This window comes from Capsicum annuum, chromosome 11 (assembly GCF_002878395.1).
Source record: "Capsicum annuum cultivar UCD-10X-F1 chromosome 11, UCD10Xv1.1, whole genome shotgun sequence".
Lineage (NCBI taxonomy): Eukaryota > Viridiplantae > Streptophyta > Magnoliopsida > Solanales > Solanaceae > Capsicum > Capsicum annuum.
The window spans coordinates 200,005,967-200,018,666 of record NC_061121.1 but is presented as its reverse complement, the minus strand read 5'-3'; the positions used below and the strand labels follow the sequence as shown (position 1 = coordinate 200,018,666).

General features: G+C 34.7%; 1 protein-coding gene across 1 annotated transcript; it reads right to left on the bottom strand.

The window, feature by feature from the left end:
* Positions 1–533: 533 nt before the first annotated feature.
* Positions 534–8,280, bottom strand: LOC107855749. The gene is made up of 11 exons (XM_047399688.1): positions 7,859–8,280; positions 7,660–7,744; positions 3,845–4,038; positions 3,122–3,204; positions 2,380–2,425; positions 2,192–2,248; positions 2,041–2,095; positions 1,869–1,969; positions 1,724–1,787; positions 1,494–1,627; positions 534–901 (listed from the first exon to the last, which is right to left on the bottom strand). Exons 1-11 carry the CDS (start codon positions 7,937–7,939, stop codon positions 725–727), a joined length of 1,077 nt encoding a protein of 358 aa, XP_047255644.1. The 5' UTR covers positions 7,940–8,280; the 3' UTR covers positions 534–724.
* Between the last annotated feature and the right edge of the window lie 4,420 nt (positions 8,281–12,700).

Here is a 12,700-nt window from a genome sequence, read left to right as displayed (position 1 = left end):
GAATGTTGATCACTTTGTTCTAAAGTAATAGACTCTCCTCATTCAATTTGTTTGATCAACTTTCTCTTTTAGTCAATTGTTTGACCAACTCTCTTTTAATCAATTTATATAACCTACTTTCTCTTTTAGTCATTCTTTTTAAAAAGAAAAAGACGTTACAAAAGCTTTTTCAACAATTCATTTTATTTTAATTTTTCACATGATATATTTAAAACCATAAAATTAAACATGATTATATTGAACATATCTTTGATATAAGACTACAAAATTCAAAAGTGGGATTCTACTTTCTTAAGAGGGGTGACTAGCCGTCTATTGCAGGAGCGTGCTACCTGAAAGGGGCTAGCTGCCTATTCTAGGGGTCCCCAACCTGAAAGGACACCGTCAAAAGAGTGCTCCAGACATATATGAGATTATCCACAATATAGTGGGGCTTAAAAAGAACATACTGAAATGGCATCCTGCCATTCTCCATCCACCAACAACCTGAACACTAAGAAAAGTAAAAGCACGCAGTAGCATGACCGCTAAACTGGAAATAGAAACCAATACCACCCTCTCGACATTGATCCACACCACCGTGCTTTGGAAAACAATAATTCCCAATGTCTTAATTACATGCAGGAAATTTTTTTGATACGTCCAACAACCTAACTTCTGGACTACAAAAGGAAATACAACATTACTCCACACAAGCTAAATGTACAACACCATTGGTGTGACATCATTGCTCCTTTGTTCTGCTCCTCACTTTATCCCAACCAGAAAATACTAACCTCAAAAGAGTATAGAATACAGCCAGAATGCACGACTTGATAAAATTCCAAAATGAAGAAGGCCAATACCAAGGATACAGCAAACGGAAAAAGAGACTAATGATATGCCGAGGGTACCGTCCGACCTAAAGCAAAACATCAAATCACGTTACAGGATAAAGAGGATCTGTAGGACGAAGAGAAAAAACTACAAAACTCCCAGGCTTGCAATATTCTCTAATGACAACTATATGCTTCCATGTTCAAAAGGAAATGCAGAAGCTAACAAAGGATTCAGCATTTACCACAGAACCGGCAAAGCAACTGAACAACTTTTCTAAGTCAATCTTTTTATATCATCCACTCACAAAAATATCACCACTATAGATTAGGTTTTTCACTTATAGTCCAGATTTTTCTTCTCAACAGCAATCGGCAAGATGTTGCAAATTAGTCCAAGAACATACACAGCTTAAGATACTAAGCTGCATTTCTAGCTCTCAAAGAAAAACCTGGTAAAGACCGAATACCTTCTAATTTAAAGATCCCAAAGGAATCTGAACTATTGTTTCTGTAATTCATTCTCTACTTGCTAGTTGCATACTTTGCTACACCATTAAACCTCTCATGCACAGATGAAAAAAATACATCTTACATTAATCCATCAAATGTCCGTAATACGACAAGGTAATGATATCAAATTATGAGCTTTATTCAGATAATTGAGTAATTACTCACAGGATATAGCAAATCTAATGCATCCCATGCTGAATGGCGGACAGCTCTTGTTGGGTACATGGGAGCACCTGGTGACGTGAAGCTATACAAGCAAGTTTTCAATCTTGTACTAGTAGCCATTCTCAACTCTAATCCTGAAGAGAGGTTGTTGTAACAAATGTGACTCCATTCTTTACAAAACCCACATTTATAGTGGACCACTTACAAATTAAAAATAGAACTAACTTTACCTTGAAGGACCTTCAATTGGGAGAGATAGTGCAACAACACTGGCTCCACTTTTAGTTTTTGAAGCTGATAACAGAAGTGTAAATGAGAGCAAATAGAGGAAGAATAAGGAAACGGCTTTGGGATGGTTGAAGATTCTCCTCTTACCTGATCAGATAGTTCAGTGACAAATATATCTGCTGCACCACCAATTAAGAAAGCATTCGGAAAATCAGGGAATTGCCTCAAAAAACATCCTAGCTTGTCACCTGCTGAAGGATTTAACATAAGCATGCAATCTCAACCTTCGATGAGAGGTTACTGCTTAAGATCAACTTACCTAGGTTATAGAAAAATATGAACCTTGAGAGTAAGATGAATAAATCTCTTTGGGCCTGACAAGATGAAGACCGTGAACGATATTAGGACAAGTCTGCTAAAATTAGACTTGCTTTGGCACATAGGAAAAGCAGAGGGGATAAACATCAGACCTGCAAAGGGATCTTCTTTAATCGGTCAGGAACAAGGGCAACTTCCTCAAGCAGATACTGTTACAGACATCCATATAACTAATTGTCACCATTTGCTCCGATCGATCAAAGAGCAACCCAAAAAGAAACACCAGTTTTATATTTAAATACTTTAAAAATAAAAAGAAATCAAGTCACTGGTAATTGACCTGAAAAAGACTCTGAAAACGCCTAGTGTTTGTTTGGATGTCAATCCTGTAAAATGGGCAAGTTAGCCAATCACTTAACACACTTCGCTACAACCCCCATATCCCATCCTCAACCTGCTGTTCTTTTGATGCACCGTGAAAAAAAACAAAAAGAAAGAAATAACTACATATTCTGAGAAATCATTCGGAAGCACAAAAAAGAAAAGCACAAATGTTGAAACCAAGAAGAGCAGGAATATATTTGAAGCATAAACCTGTGTCAGACACTACAGTACAGTTGGACAGAAATATTAAGCAGTCTATTCTATGAGACTGTGACTCTAAGCATCAATGAAGTAAATCTGAGTAGCAATATATACCAACATAGATAAGAGCAATGCAAGAAGGTGAAGAGCTTTGATGATACTGATTTATAGGCTAGAGAACTGATCCAACATGATACATTTCGTTCATGCAAGAGAAAATGTAAGCAAGAGCAATCAAGGTCTCAGTATAGCAAGAAAACTAGGCATAAAGGGAGCGCTGAGGAGTGTATAAAGCAACATTCAGTCCAGATTGGTGCATAAAGGACAGACCCTATACTGTGAACTCTTGTCACATTTGAACCTTGCTATATCTAAGATATATAGAGTTGCACTATTAGAGCAAGCGTCGTTTTATGGATTTCCGATTCCATAAAAGCCGCAAACGGAAAGTACCATTAACAATCAATAAAATCTTACAATAAGAATAGAACTCATACCAAAATACATTTGTAGCTCCTTGAACAAGAGCTGATGAGTAGCGAAGGAGGACATCAGAATTTTCAAGTTGAGCCTCAAACAACTGCAAAGTAGAAGAGAAATTTTTTAAAAGAGTAGGTTCATTAACGTTGCATGAAAGCTATTCTTCCTTCTGAGATCATTCTTCTCCCCCTTTTTTTTTTTTGGGGGGGGGGGGGGGGTGGGTGGAAGAGACGACTTTGTATGAACATCTTGATAAAATTTACAGATCACACCTTGAAATACAGTCTTCACTCTTGCATATGCCTAAACAGTTGCAGACTTCACAGATTCTAAGAGACACATAAATATACCCCAACAAATCTCTAAGCAAAATGAGTGAAGAAATTATTTGGGAATTAAATTAGGGGAGACCTCGTTTGGCCCATTTGTTCACAGCACGTACAAATATAACGACCAAATTCAAGCACAACCCAAGATACTGTGAGGAACACATGATGCTACGCAAGAAAGAATGATCAGAAGTCTCCCCGTAAGTTGGAAAAGGAAAAAAGAGAATGATGAGGTTGACTGAAAAACTTTTAAAAAATAAAAACACCAGAGCTATAATATCATCCTTAACTTGTGGCTCTAGAAACCATCTTTCACTCCTTGATTTGGGAGTTCTCATTCTACCACCACATACAGAGTACATAACTTAAAGGGATACTAACATTATTGAAGGACATAAAAATTCTACTAACCCACTTATGGAAAAGGAGTGAAAAAATATTTGAAGCGAAAGATTGGCTCCACAGTTGGACTATCAAATCAAGGATCGGTTTTCCATTCTGAGGTACATGGACAAAATGATCGGCAAGCACATTGTAGTAGCATATTGGTCCTTCAGTCCTTTCCTCTGCAACCGTAATAGCATCCTCGCTGCAGAGTAATATCTCTGTTCAAATGTTAAACCACAAGTAAGTCCTCTCCCCTGATAGATCACCAAGAATGCTTCACATCAAAATTCTGAATTTCCTCTAGCAGATGATATGTCATGTCCAAACCAAGTTAATGAGATCCTTCAGAATGATGATATTAGTTGATACTTTTTTTAATAATGTAAAGATTTATTGTTATGTGTCGTAAAGAAACAATAACAGACAGTTATATTGACTACATCAACAACAAACCCACTATGAGGTGGGGTGTACGCAGATGCCAGACCTTACCCCTTACCCCTACTTTTGTGGGGGTATAGAGGCTGTCTCCGATAGACCCTCAACTTAAAAAAAAAAAAAACGTTTCTCAAAACAGGTTTGAAAAATACAGGAGAAGAGAAAAATATGAACACTGATGAAACTATCGAAGAAAACAAAAATATCGACAACAAAAAGGAAACACAACAATAGTACGAAAATTGAAAGAATAAGGTAATGATAAAACAGTAAAGGAAATAATCATCACTGACTAGATATTTTGCTGTATTGCTACACAGATTAACTTCATGCTTCATGCAATTTGGTTTAATTCTTAGTAAGGAGAAGTTCACAAGGACATGAAGAAAAGGAGAAGATACTAGTTACTTTTTCTCAGAAGCCAGGGAATGAAAGTGAAAAGGAAAAAACAAGAAGCAAGTGAAAGAGAGTGCACTCCCTCTGTTTGGTTCTGGAGAAAATTACAGAGAGATGACAAGAAAATTACTTGTTTCAAAAAAGCTGGAAGTCTCTTACTATAAGAAGGTTGGTAAAAAGAAAATAAGTCTCTTTTGTTTCAAACAAACAAAAATTTGGTGGGGGTGCAATGGAAGTTCCTCTGGACATTTTCTAAATTACTCTCCCACAACAAAAGAACATATTCAGTCAGAAGTAACAAGATGAACATATCTTTCAATTTTTTTTTCCCCCTCCTTTTGCAAACACCCCCCCCCCCCCCCCCCTCCTCTCTTCCTCCCTCCTTCACTTCCCTATTTTTCCAAACAAAGAGTAGTGGATAAGACGAGGAAATGAGAATAGGAGGTCTATCTGCCATCACTAACCTAAACACCTATGAACCTAATTACTTAACATTTCAGAACATCGAGGGTGTTAACATGTGAGTGTTTGTTATTGCAGCTGTTGCGCTCTTGCTTCTTCCCATAGCGGAGGATTCGGCCGCAATCCCTTCATTAACCAACGCATTCAATGGACTCCACTATGACATGCAACTTGAACTGATAAACAAGATGTGAAAAGAATCTAGAAAGCAAGTTTCTGAAAAAGGAAGTCCCTTCTGCAGGGGCAGGGGTGGGGCTGGGTGGGGTGATCTCTTTACTGCCGTAACCTACACACAAATTGAAGTGATCGAAGAGGATGAATATCAAAGAGGGAAAAAGATTTAGGGCTAGGAAACAGATGATATTTGACATGATAGAATGACCTAATGGTAGAGGTATCCAAAGTTAAGAAAGTTCCTCTTGCAATATCTCCAACATCAACGATAATTCTTTGTTCTTTTGCGTATCTTCAATGAGTACAATCAAAGGCGGAGCTGGGATGTCTAGAACATTGGTGCACCACTAAAGAAGGATACAAATGACTTAGCGGGAATGGAGCCCTACTCCTTCGGATAAATAACTTAATATTCAATCAAGTGCACCATTACCCTTTTAGAGCATGGTGACAACAAATAATATTAGCTCAATTCTAGGGAATGTGTACATAAAATATCTAGTTTACGTGCACCACAATTTCTATACTAAATTCTCCCCCAGAGTGCTGACATATACATTACTACAACAAAGAAGGTATGAAACCTATGAAAAAGAAAAAAGAAAAATCTCTCTTTACAGAGGAATAAAGACTTCTGTTGAATAAGATGTCTACCACCAAAGATATGCAACCAAGAAAGTAATTCGTACAAAGATGAAAATGCAAAAAAAAAAGGATACCAACCATTTAATATCTCACCTGAGCTAATAAAGTACAACTGGTTGTTATCCTTGCAGCAACTTCTCAAGGACATTACACTATTTTCACGCTATAAAATATCTATCCTAATTTATTAGGCAGGCCCACAACCCTGTGGCGGGCATACTAAAAATAATTCACCAACTGACGAGTTTTAATTCTTTTAAGGCTTCGACTACAATTCTTATTCTAGATTTTTCTTTATTCAATGAGTAGATGTATACATGATTTGAAACGGATGTAGTAGTCTAATATTTCATTCTGTACTTAATATGAGATGTACAAACTTCAACTGTTCAACACATCATTGTATATTCGCTTGTCACCCAATTAGTTGTTCCCCAGCACTGCCTGGTATTAGTTACGCTTTCCATTTCAATTTGATTGTCCGGTTTGACTTGGCACGGAGTTTTAAAAAATAGATGAACTTTTGAATCCTATGATCTTAAACTAAAGATAAGTGGAATGTACCAAGATATCCTTTAGTTTGTGGTTTTAAACATGTCCTGTGGGAAGTTGAAATTAAAGAGTTACCAAAAAAGAAAGAGCCGTTCTGTTTGAAAGGTTTGAAAGGGACTAAAAAGGAAAGCAGGAAAAACAAATTGAAACGGAGGGATTATCTCATAAATATGCAAGGAACATTTTTTTATCATTTGAAAACCTCATATGGAAAAAATAACAGTCCCAGAAACACCATCTCTATAATAATATTAGCTGAAACGGAGTATGTTGTATAAATCTAGTATACGCATTGAACATACAGAGCTCAAAACTCGCTACCAAAAGGTCTCTAGTCTAGAACAACTTCCAATCAGAGCACCAAATTCCCTCGATGAATGAAATTGCAACATTTCTCGATTAAAAATATCATGCAAATGCAAGAACCACAGATTAGACACACACACATCAACAATATAGCATCTCTGTTACTGATATGGTAACATTATACAACTCCCACGAAAGCATTAGGATCAGATAAGTACTTATGTAATGTTTTTCTATACTTCCCTGAAGAAGCATCCTCAGGGAAATTCAGCATCTCAACTCATCAATAAGCAAAAAGATGAAGATGAATAGAAGAGAAGCAATCTTACAAGAGAAGCAAAAAGATGAATAGAAGGCCATATATGTCATATCAATCATTCAGTTTACAAGAGAAGCAAAAAGATGAATAGAAGGCCATATATTTACAGAAAAATCCAATCTTATATTCCAAAGGTTCTACGAGAAGATGAAGGTACAGGTAAAATTGGTGACATTAACAACTATCAGACTAGCTACACACTTGCCAGACAAAATGGGAAGTCACTTCAAGTTCATTTTCAAAACACTTAATGTGTTTTGCGCAATTTTACCAATAAAATCTCCCAAATCCCTCTCCTCCTCTCCAAAAAGGCCACTTGGATTAGTAATCGAGCTTCAGCAGTAAATACATATTAATTCAGCAATTTGTAAAGGCATAAATATTCGCACAAAAATGCATGTAGAAAAAACTTACTAAATTTTAGCATGCCTTTTTCACGTTTAACAATTAATAAGTTGACTTACTGCAACTCGCGCGAATAATGTGCTTAAAGAAGCACCATAACAAAGCCAGCAAAAAGCAAAAAGAGCAAGAAATTTAGAGTTACCTTTAGCTCGATCATCTACTTCCAAAGCTATATCAGCAAAAAGCTCTTGCAATAAGTTACGCCTCTGCGAGGGCGAAGTCAATGCCTGAACCACAACTCCAAAAGAATGCACATAATCCAACCAACTCAATTAATCAAATGAAGAAAAAACAAACTAAAAATAAAATTGAAAAAAAAGAAACGAAACACATATACATACACGTTGAAGTTTCTTTTCAATCTCTTGTGTAAGAGCTGTTAGATAAGCAGAGCTTCGAGCTGTTGAAACCGTAGAAGCCATTATTGATCTCGTTTAATTTCTCCAAACACACGAAGAGCATTGGAAGAAAACGGAGAAAACAGAGAAAATGCCCTAAATGCAATTCAATTTTTCTAGATTATGGATCCAATTGATTATGGTGAGACAAGATTTTACATTTGCAGTAACATTAATGATAGTTCATTAATTGATTTGACACATTCAAAGCCGTATGATGTATAAATGAAGTGGCGTAAAAGGGAAGGAATAGGCGGAGAAAAGGAAAAGGAGAAGCAATAATTCTAAAATTTGAGGTGTATGTGGCGGGGGCAGGGAAAGTAGTGGCAAGGAAACATGGGGCAGATGGCTTGTGGCATTTCTGTACACGTTGGCTGGCATTATTATTACGAAAAAGGACACCACGAACCTTTTAAAAAAAAAAAATTGGACAATAATAGCTCATATTTCTTGTTTTGGATAAAAGTAACACTTTGACTGTTTTAAATATCATTTATTAAGCTTTTTATTTTACTAAGCCACACACACCTTTTATTTTTTGTTTAAATAAGCTACACGCTAAAAGATAAAGATTTGCAGTTGTCCTTTTCTCGAAAGAAAAAGAAATAAGTAGTACCTACAATTCACGCTAAAGGATAAAGGTTTGAAGTTGTCCTTCTCTAAAAAAAAAAAAAAAAAAGAAATAACTGATACCTACAGTTCCCTTATCTTTTTCGATTGTTCTTTCCTATTAGGGTTTTCCAATGTTTGTAGTGATGAAATGAAGAAAAAAATTAATATTGATACGAAATTAACTGGTAAAGGTATAAGATATGATTCTAAATTCGTTGCTACTGATGATGATTTTGAAGATTTAACAAATCATAATGTTCGATTGAAGGATTTGAAAAATGTTCATACTAGTCCTAGTCGAATTACTTGGTCTCAATGTAAATTAGTAGGTGATCCATTAATGACGAAACAAAATAAATCAGCTAAAAAAAAGGCACATACAGATGTGAGTGATGATTCAAATCTTGTTATTATTCGGAAAAAATAAAAAAAAATAGTGATTCAAAAATTGATGAAGATGATGGTAAGTCATCTAAAGGAAAGGAGAAGATAAGTGTGAATGATAAGGAGATGCTTTTGTTCCTCCCAAAAAAAAAATAAAAAAAATTGATCGAATGACGGAGAAGATGATGCTCAATCATCCAAAAAGAAAAGTAAAAAAATTCCTTGGAAGAAAAAAATACCCAAATTAACTGATTTTGAGGTATATTGTTTGTGCTTTGTATGTATTAATTATGTCTGATAGATGTTCACTTATTGTGTAGAATTTCTGTATGTTTGAAATATGTGTGTTATTGATGTATATAATATGTATCAGTGTTGTATATGAAATATATTGGGTAGTGATTTTTGTGAAATTTACTGTACATTGACTGTATAACTATTTGTGTATCGGGATTGTATACGAACTGTGTATAGTTTGAATATTTTATAGTAACTGTGTAAAATTAGCAACACTGTTGTAATGAATACTGTATGAGTAAAATTAGTGTACATTGACTGTATAGCTATTTGTGTATCGGGCTTGTATAAGAACTATGTATAGTTTGAATATTTATACTGTATGAGTAAAATTAGTTTACATTGACTATATAACTATTTGTGAATCAGGATTGTATAAGAATTGTGTATAGTTTGAATATTTATATTGTAACTGTGTAAAATTAGCAACACTGTTGTAATGAATACTGTATGAGTAATATATATAGCTTTTTGAAATATTTATACCTAAAAGTACACTTATATATTGCAGGTTTGGGATTTGTTTCTTGGTCCATCTGATCATTATAAGTGTCAGCTCAGCGTGCACACAAACTGTGGTATTGTGACTGCCTTGAAATCTAAGTTGGACAAGAAGCAACTTGATTTGTTTAAGGATAGTTGATTTGGGTATTTTTTATCTTTACCAAGTGTTTTTTCTCAAAATCAACTTATCCATGAAATGTTGCTTAGGGAACTTGTTTGTGAGCGAGATGATGAAATATGGATTAAAGTGAATAACACTAGGTTACGGTTCGGCTTACAAGAGTTTGCTATAATTAGCGGTTTAAAATATACTGAAAATTACAATAATGAGTTTGTTGTTAGTAAAGAAAGTAAGCTGATAGAGTTGTATTTTCCAGGAAAGTCCAAGGTAACAAAGCTTGATTTAGAAGAGTTTTTCATGGATAAAAAGTGGCGATGTAATGAAAATGCTTTACAAATTTCTGTTTTATTCTTTATTTATTCCTTTATATTTTCTGTCACATATAGTTATGTTATAACTAAGAATGATTTCTTATTGGTTGAATCTGGGAACTATGAAACATTTCTTTGGGGAAAATTATGTTTTCGTCTGATGTTGGAGTCAATGAAGTCTAAGGTTTATCAGCGGAAAACTATGTATCATTATGTTGGTTTCCCTCTTGTATTTCAGTGTTAGTTTTATAAATGTGTTCCTCATATCGATGGCCATCTTGCTGATCGAGTGGGCGATGGTGTGCCGCGTATACTGAATTGGTTTGTAAAGTATAGACTAACATACAAGGAGGTTAAGTCTGCATTTTTTGATGTTAGGCAAGAGCAGGTATATCATTGTTTTAAATTGTAATTTAATATGTTTTGTTAAATGGTATGTGCTTTTAAATGTCAGGTGTTGTTTTGTATGTGCAGGTTGTAGTGCGTAATATTATGCCGACAGTTCTTGAAAAAACAATCCTTCAATTACTTGATTTCAAACCTGTGGATGTGTAACTACACTTTGTTGATTTGCCTAGCACCAGTAAATAAGAATGTAGTCAGTCGAGCTCCGATAATGAATTGGCACTTTTGAGAAGTGATGTTAAAATGGTATGTCGAAGGTTTTTATTAATATTTGTATGTTTTTGTTAATTGATGTGTTGACTTCTTCCTTTATGTTTAGTTAACTGAAAAGGTTTCCTCGTTGGAGAAGTTTATGAAATCCTCATTTGAATTGATTTTTCGAGCTCTAGATATAAAGAATAAGCCTAAGGTATTCTTTTCCTGAATTTTTCCTATTTTTTTAACAAAACTTATATACACTATTGTACTTATTTTACAAAGTTTTTTTACAGGTTGGTACATCAATTGGTGATAACGATGGTGACAACTCAACTGAAAAAGACGATGAGACACCTAATGTTGGTGGTACAGGTGATGATCAAGTTAATGATCCACCTAATGTGGGACAACAAAATGATGTTGTACCGAAAGTGGATCATATAAGTGACAATTTGATAGATGATGTAGGAAAAGCAACAAATTGTGTAGGTGGTGACGTAATTGCGCATTTGGTGGATGACGTTGGAGAGAAAATTAATTTTGTAGGTGATTATGTAGGTGGTCATATCGATGTTGATTCTGCAGCTGAAACTTTTAAGGATGGTGCTTGGAAGAATTTTCCAAATTTTGATTTTTTGAAGTTCACACAAAGCTCAGGTGAAAATAATGATATATGGGAGGGTAGAAATAGTTAGGTTGATAGTGATTGGTCTAATTTTAATAATTCTGAAGTGTTTAAATTTACTCAACCTTTTCATGATCAAAAGACACAAAAAGAAGGTGATGTCGTAGTGTTTAGCCAGAATGAGCTTAACTAGTCAAAAATTCCAGACGCTAAAATTTTTAAGTTCACTCAACCCGATGAAAGTGTTGCAACAACTGATGCAACTGATTTAGTATGTGATAATGTTAGAAAAGTTGATACAACTAATGTTAAAAGGAATTGAGGAAAACATGGTGACTGTGTCTGTTATGTTGGATGAAACACCTGCTATTCCTCGCCAATTATGTAAGCCAGCGACAGTATGTGAATCGCCATTTTTGTCAAAATTTGATTCTGGTTGTGGCAAAGTTGAAGGCCAATCATCTAAGTGTGTAGAGAATTCTCGACCAAGTAAACGTGTCTTATCTATAAAGCATCCTTTTGTGAAGAGTATTACGGAGCGAATTGATGATATGAAAGTGACATTACAGTTTAACAGATTTGTTGCCAGATCGTTGCGCATTAAACAGATGTAAGTTTTTGTTTGTAGTTTCGTTTTGTTTTCCTTTATTTTGTCATATATTACGATTTTTGTAACTTTTTTTACAGGCCTGTTTATTCAGATTCTGTCAATACTCCCTCAAAATATTTTGACTACGGAGTTGATATTGTTAAAATGAAAGAGTGATTCTTCACATTGGCATATACAGGAGTACCCTTAACCGATTCAGTAAGTAATGAATTTGTTAGTTAAGTAGGTTATATATCTTTTACTTTTGTACTTGATAGTGATAAGCTAATTGGAATACTGAATTTTTGTATATGATTCATGTTATATAAGTTTTATGCATTATTTATGCAGTACTTTATGTGCAGTTTACATGCAGCACTTTATATGCAGTGTATATACAAGTCTTATGCAGTGGTTACACAGTAGGTACACAGTTTAAATACAGTAGTTGCTATTCAGTATATATACAAGTCCTACACAGTAGGTGCACAGTATGTACGCAGTAGTTGATATGATGCATGTTATATAAGTAGCTTGTATTTATCAAATTTAAATTAGTGTTCTGTCTTCATTTTTAGCATTTTAACGTGGTTTTGTTGTTCGTATTTTTAGCATATTATTGTTATCTTTTACTATTTGTTAAAAAAGTCAAAATACAGGCCTGTTTGTGATTCAGTTAAATTTACAACCACCGATTGTTGGTTTAACTGCTTGATTTAGACTTTGTATAAGCGTTTTA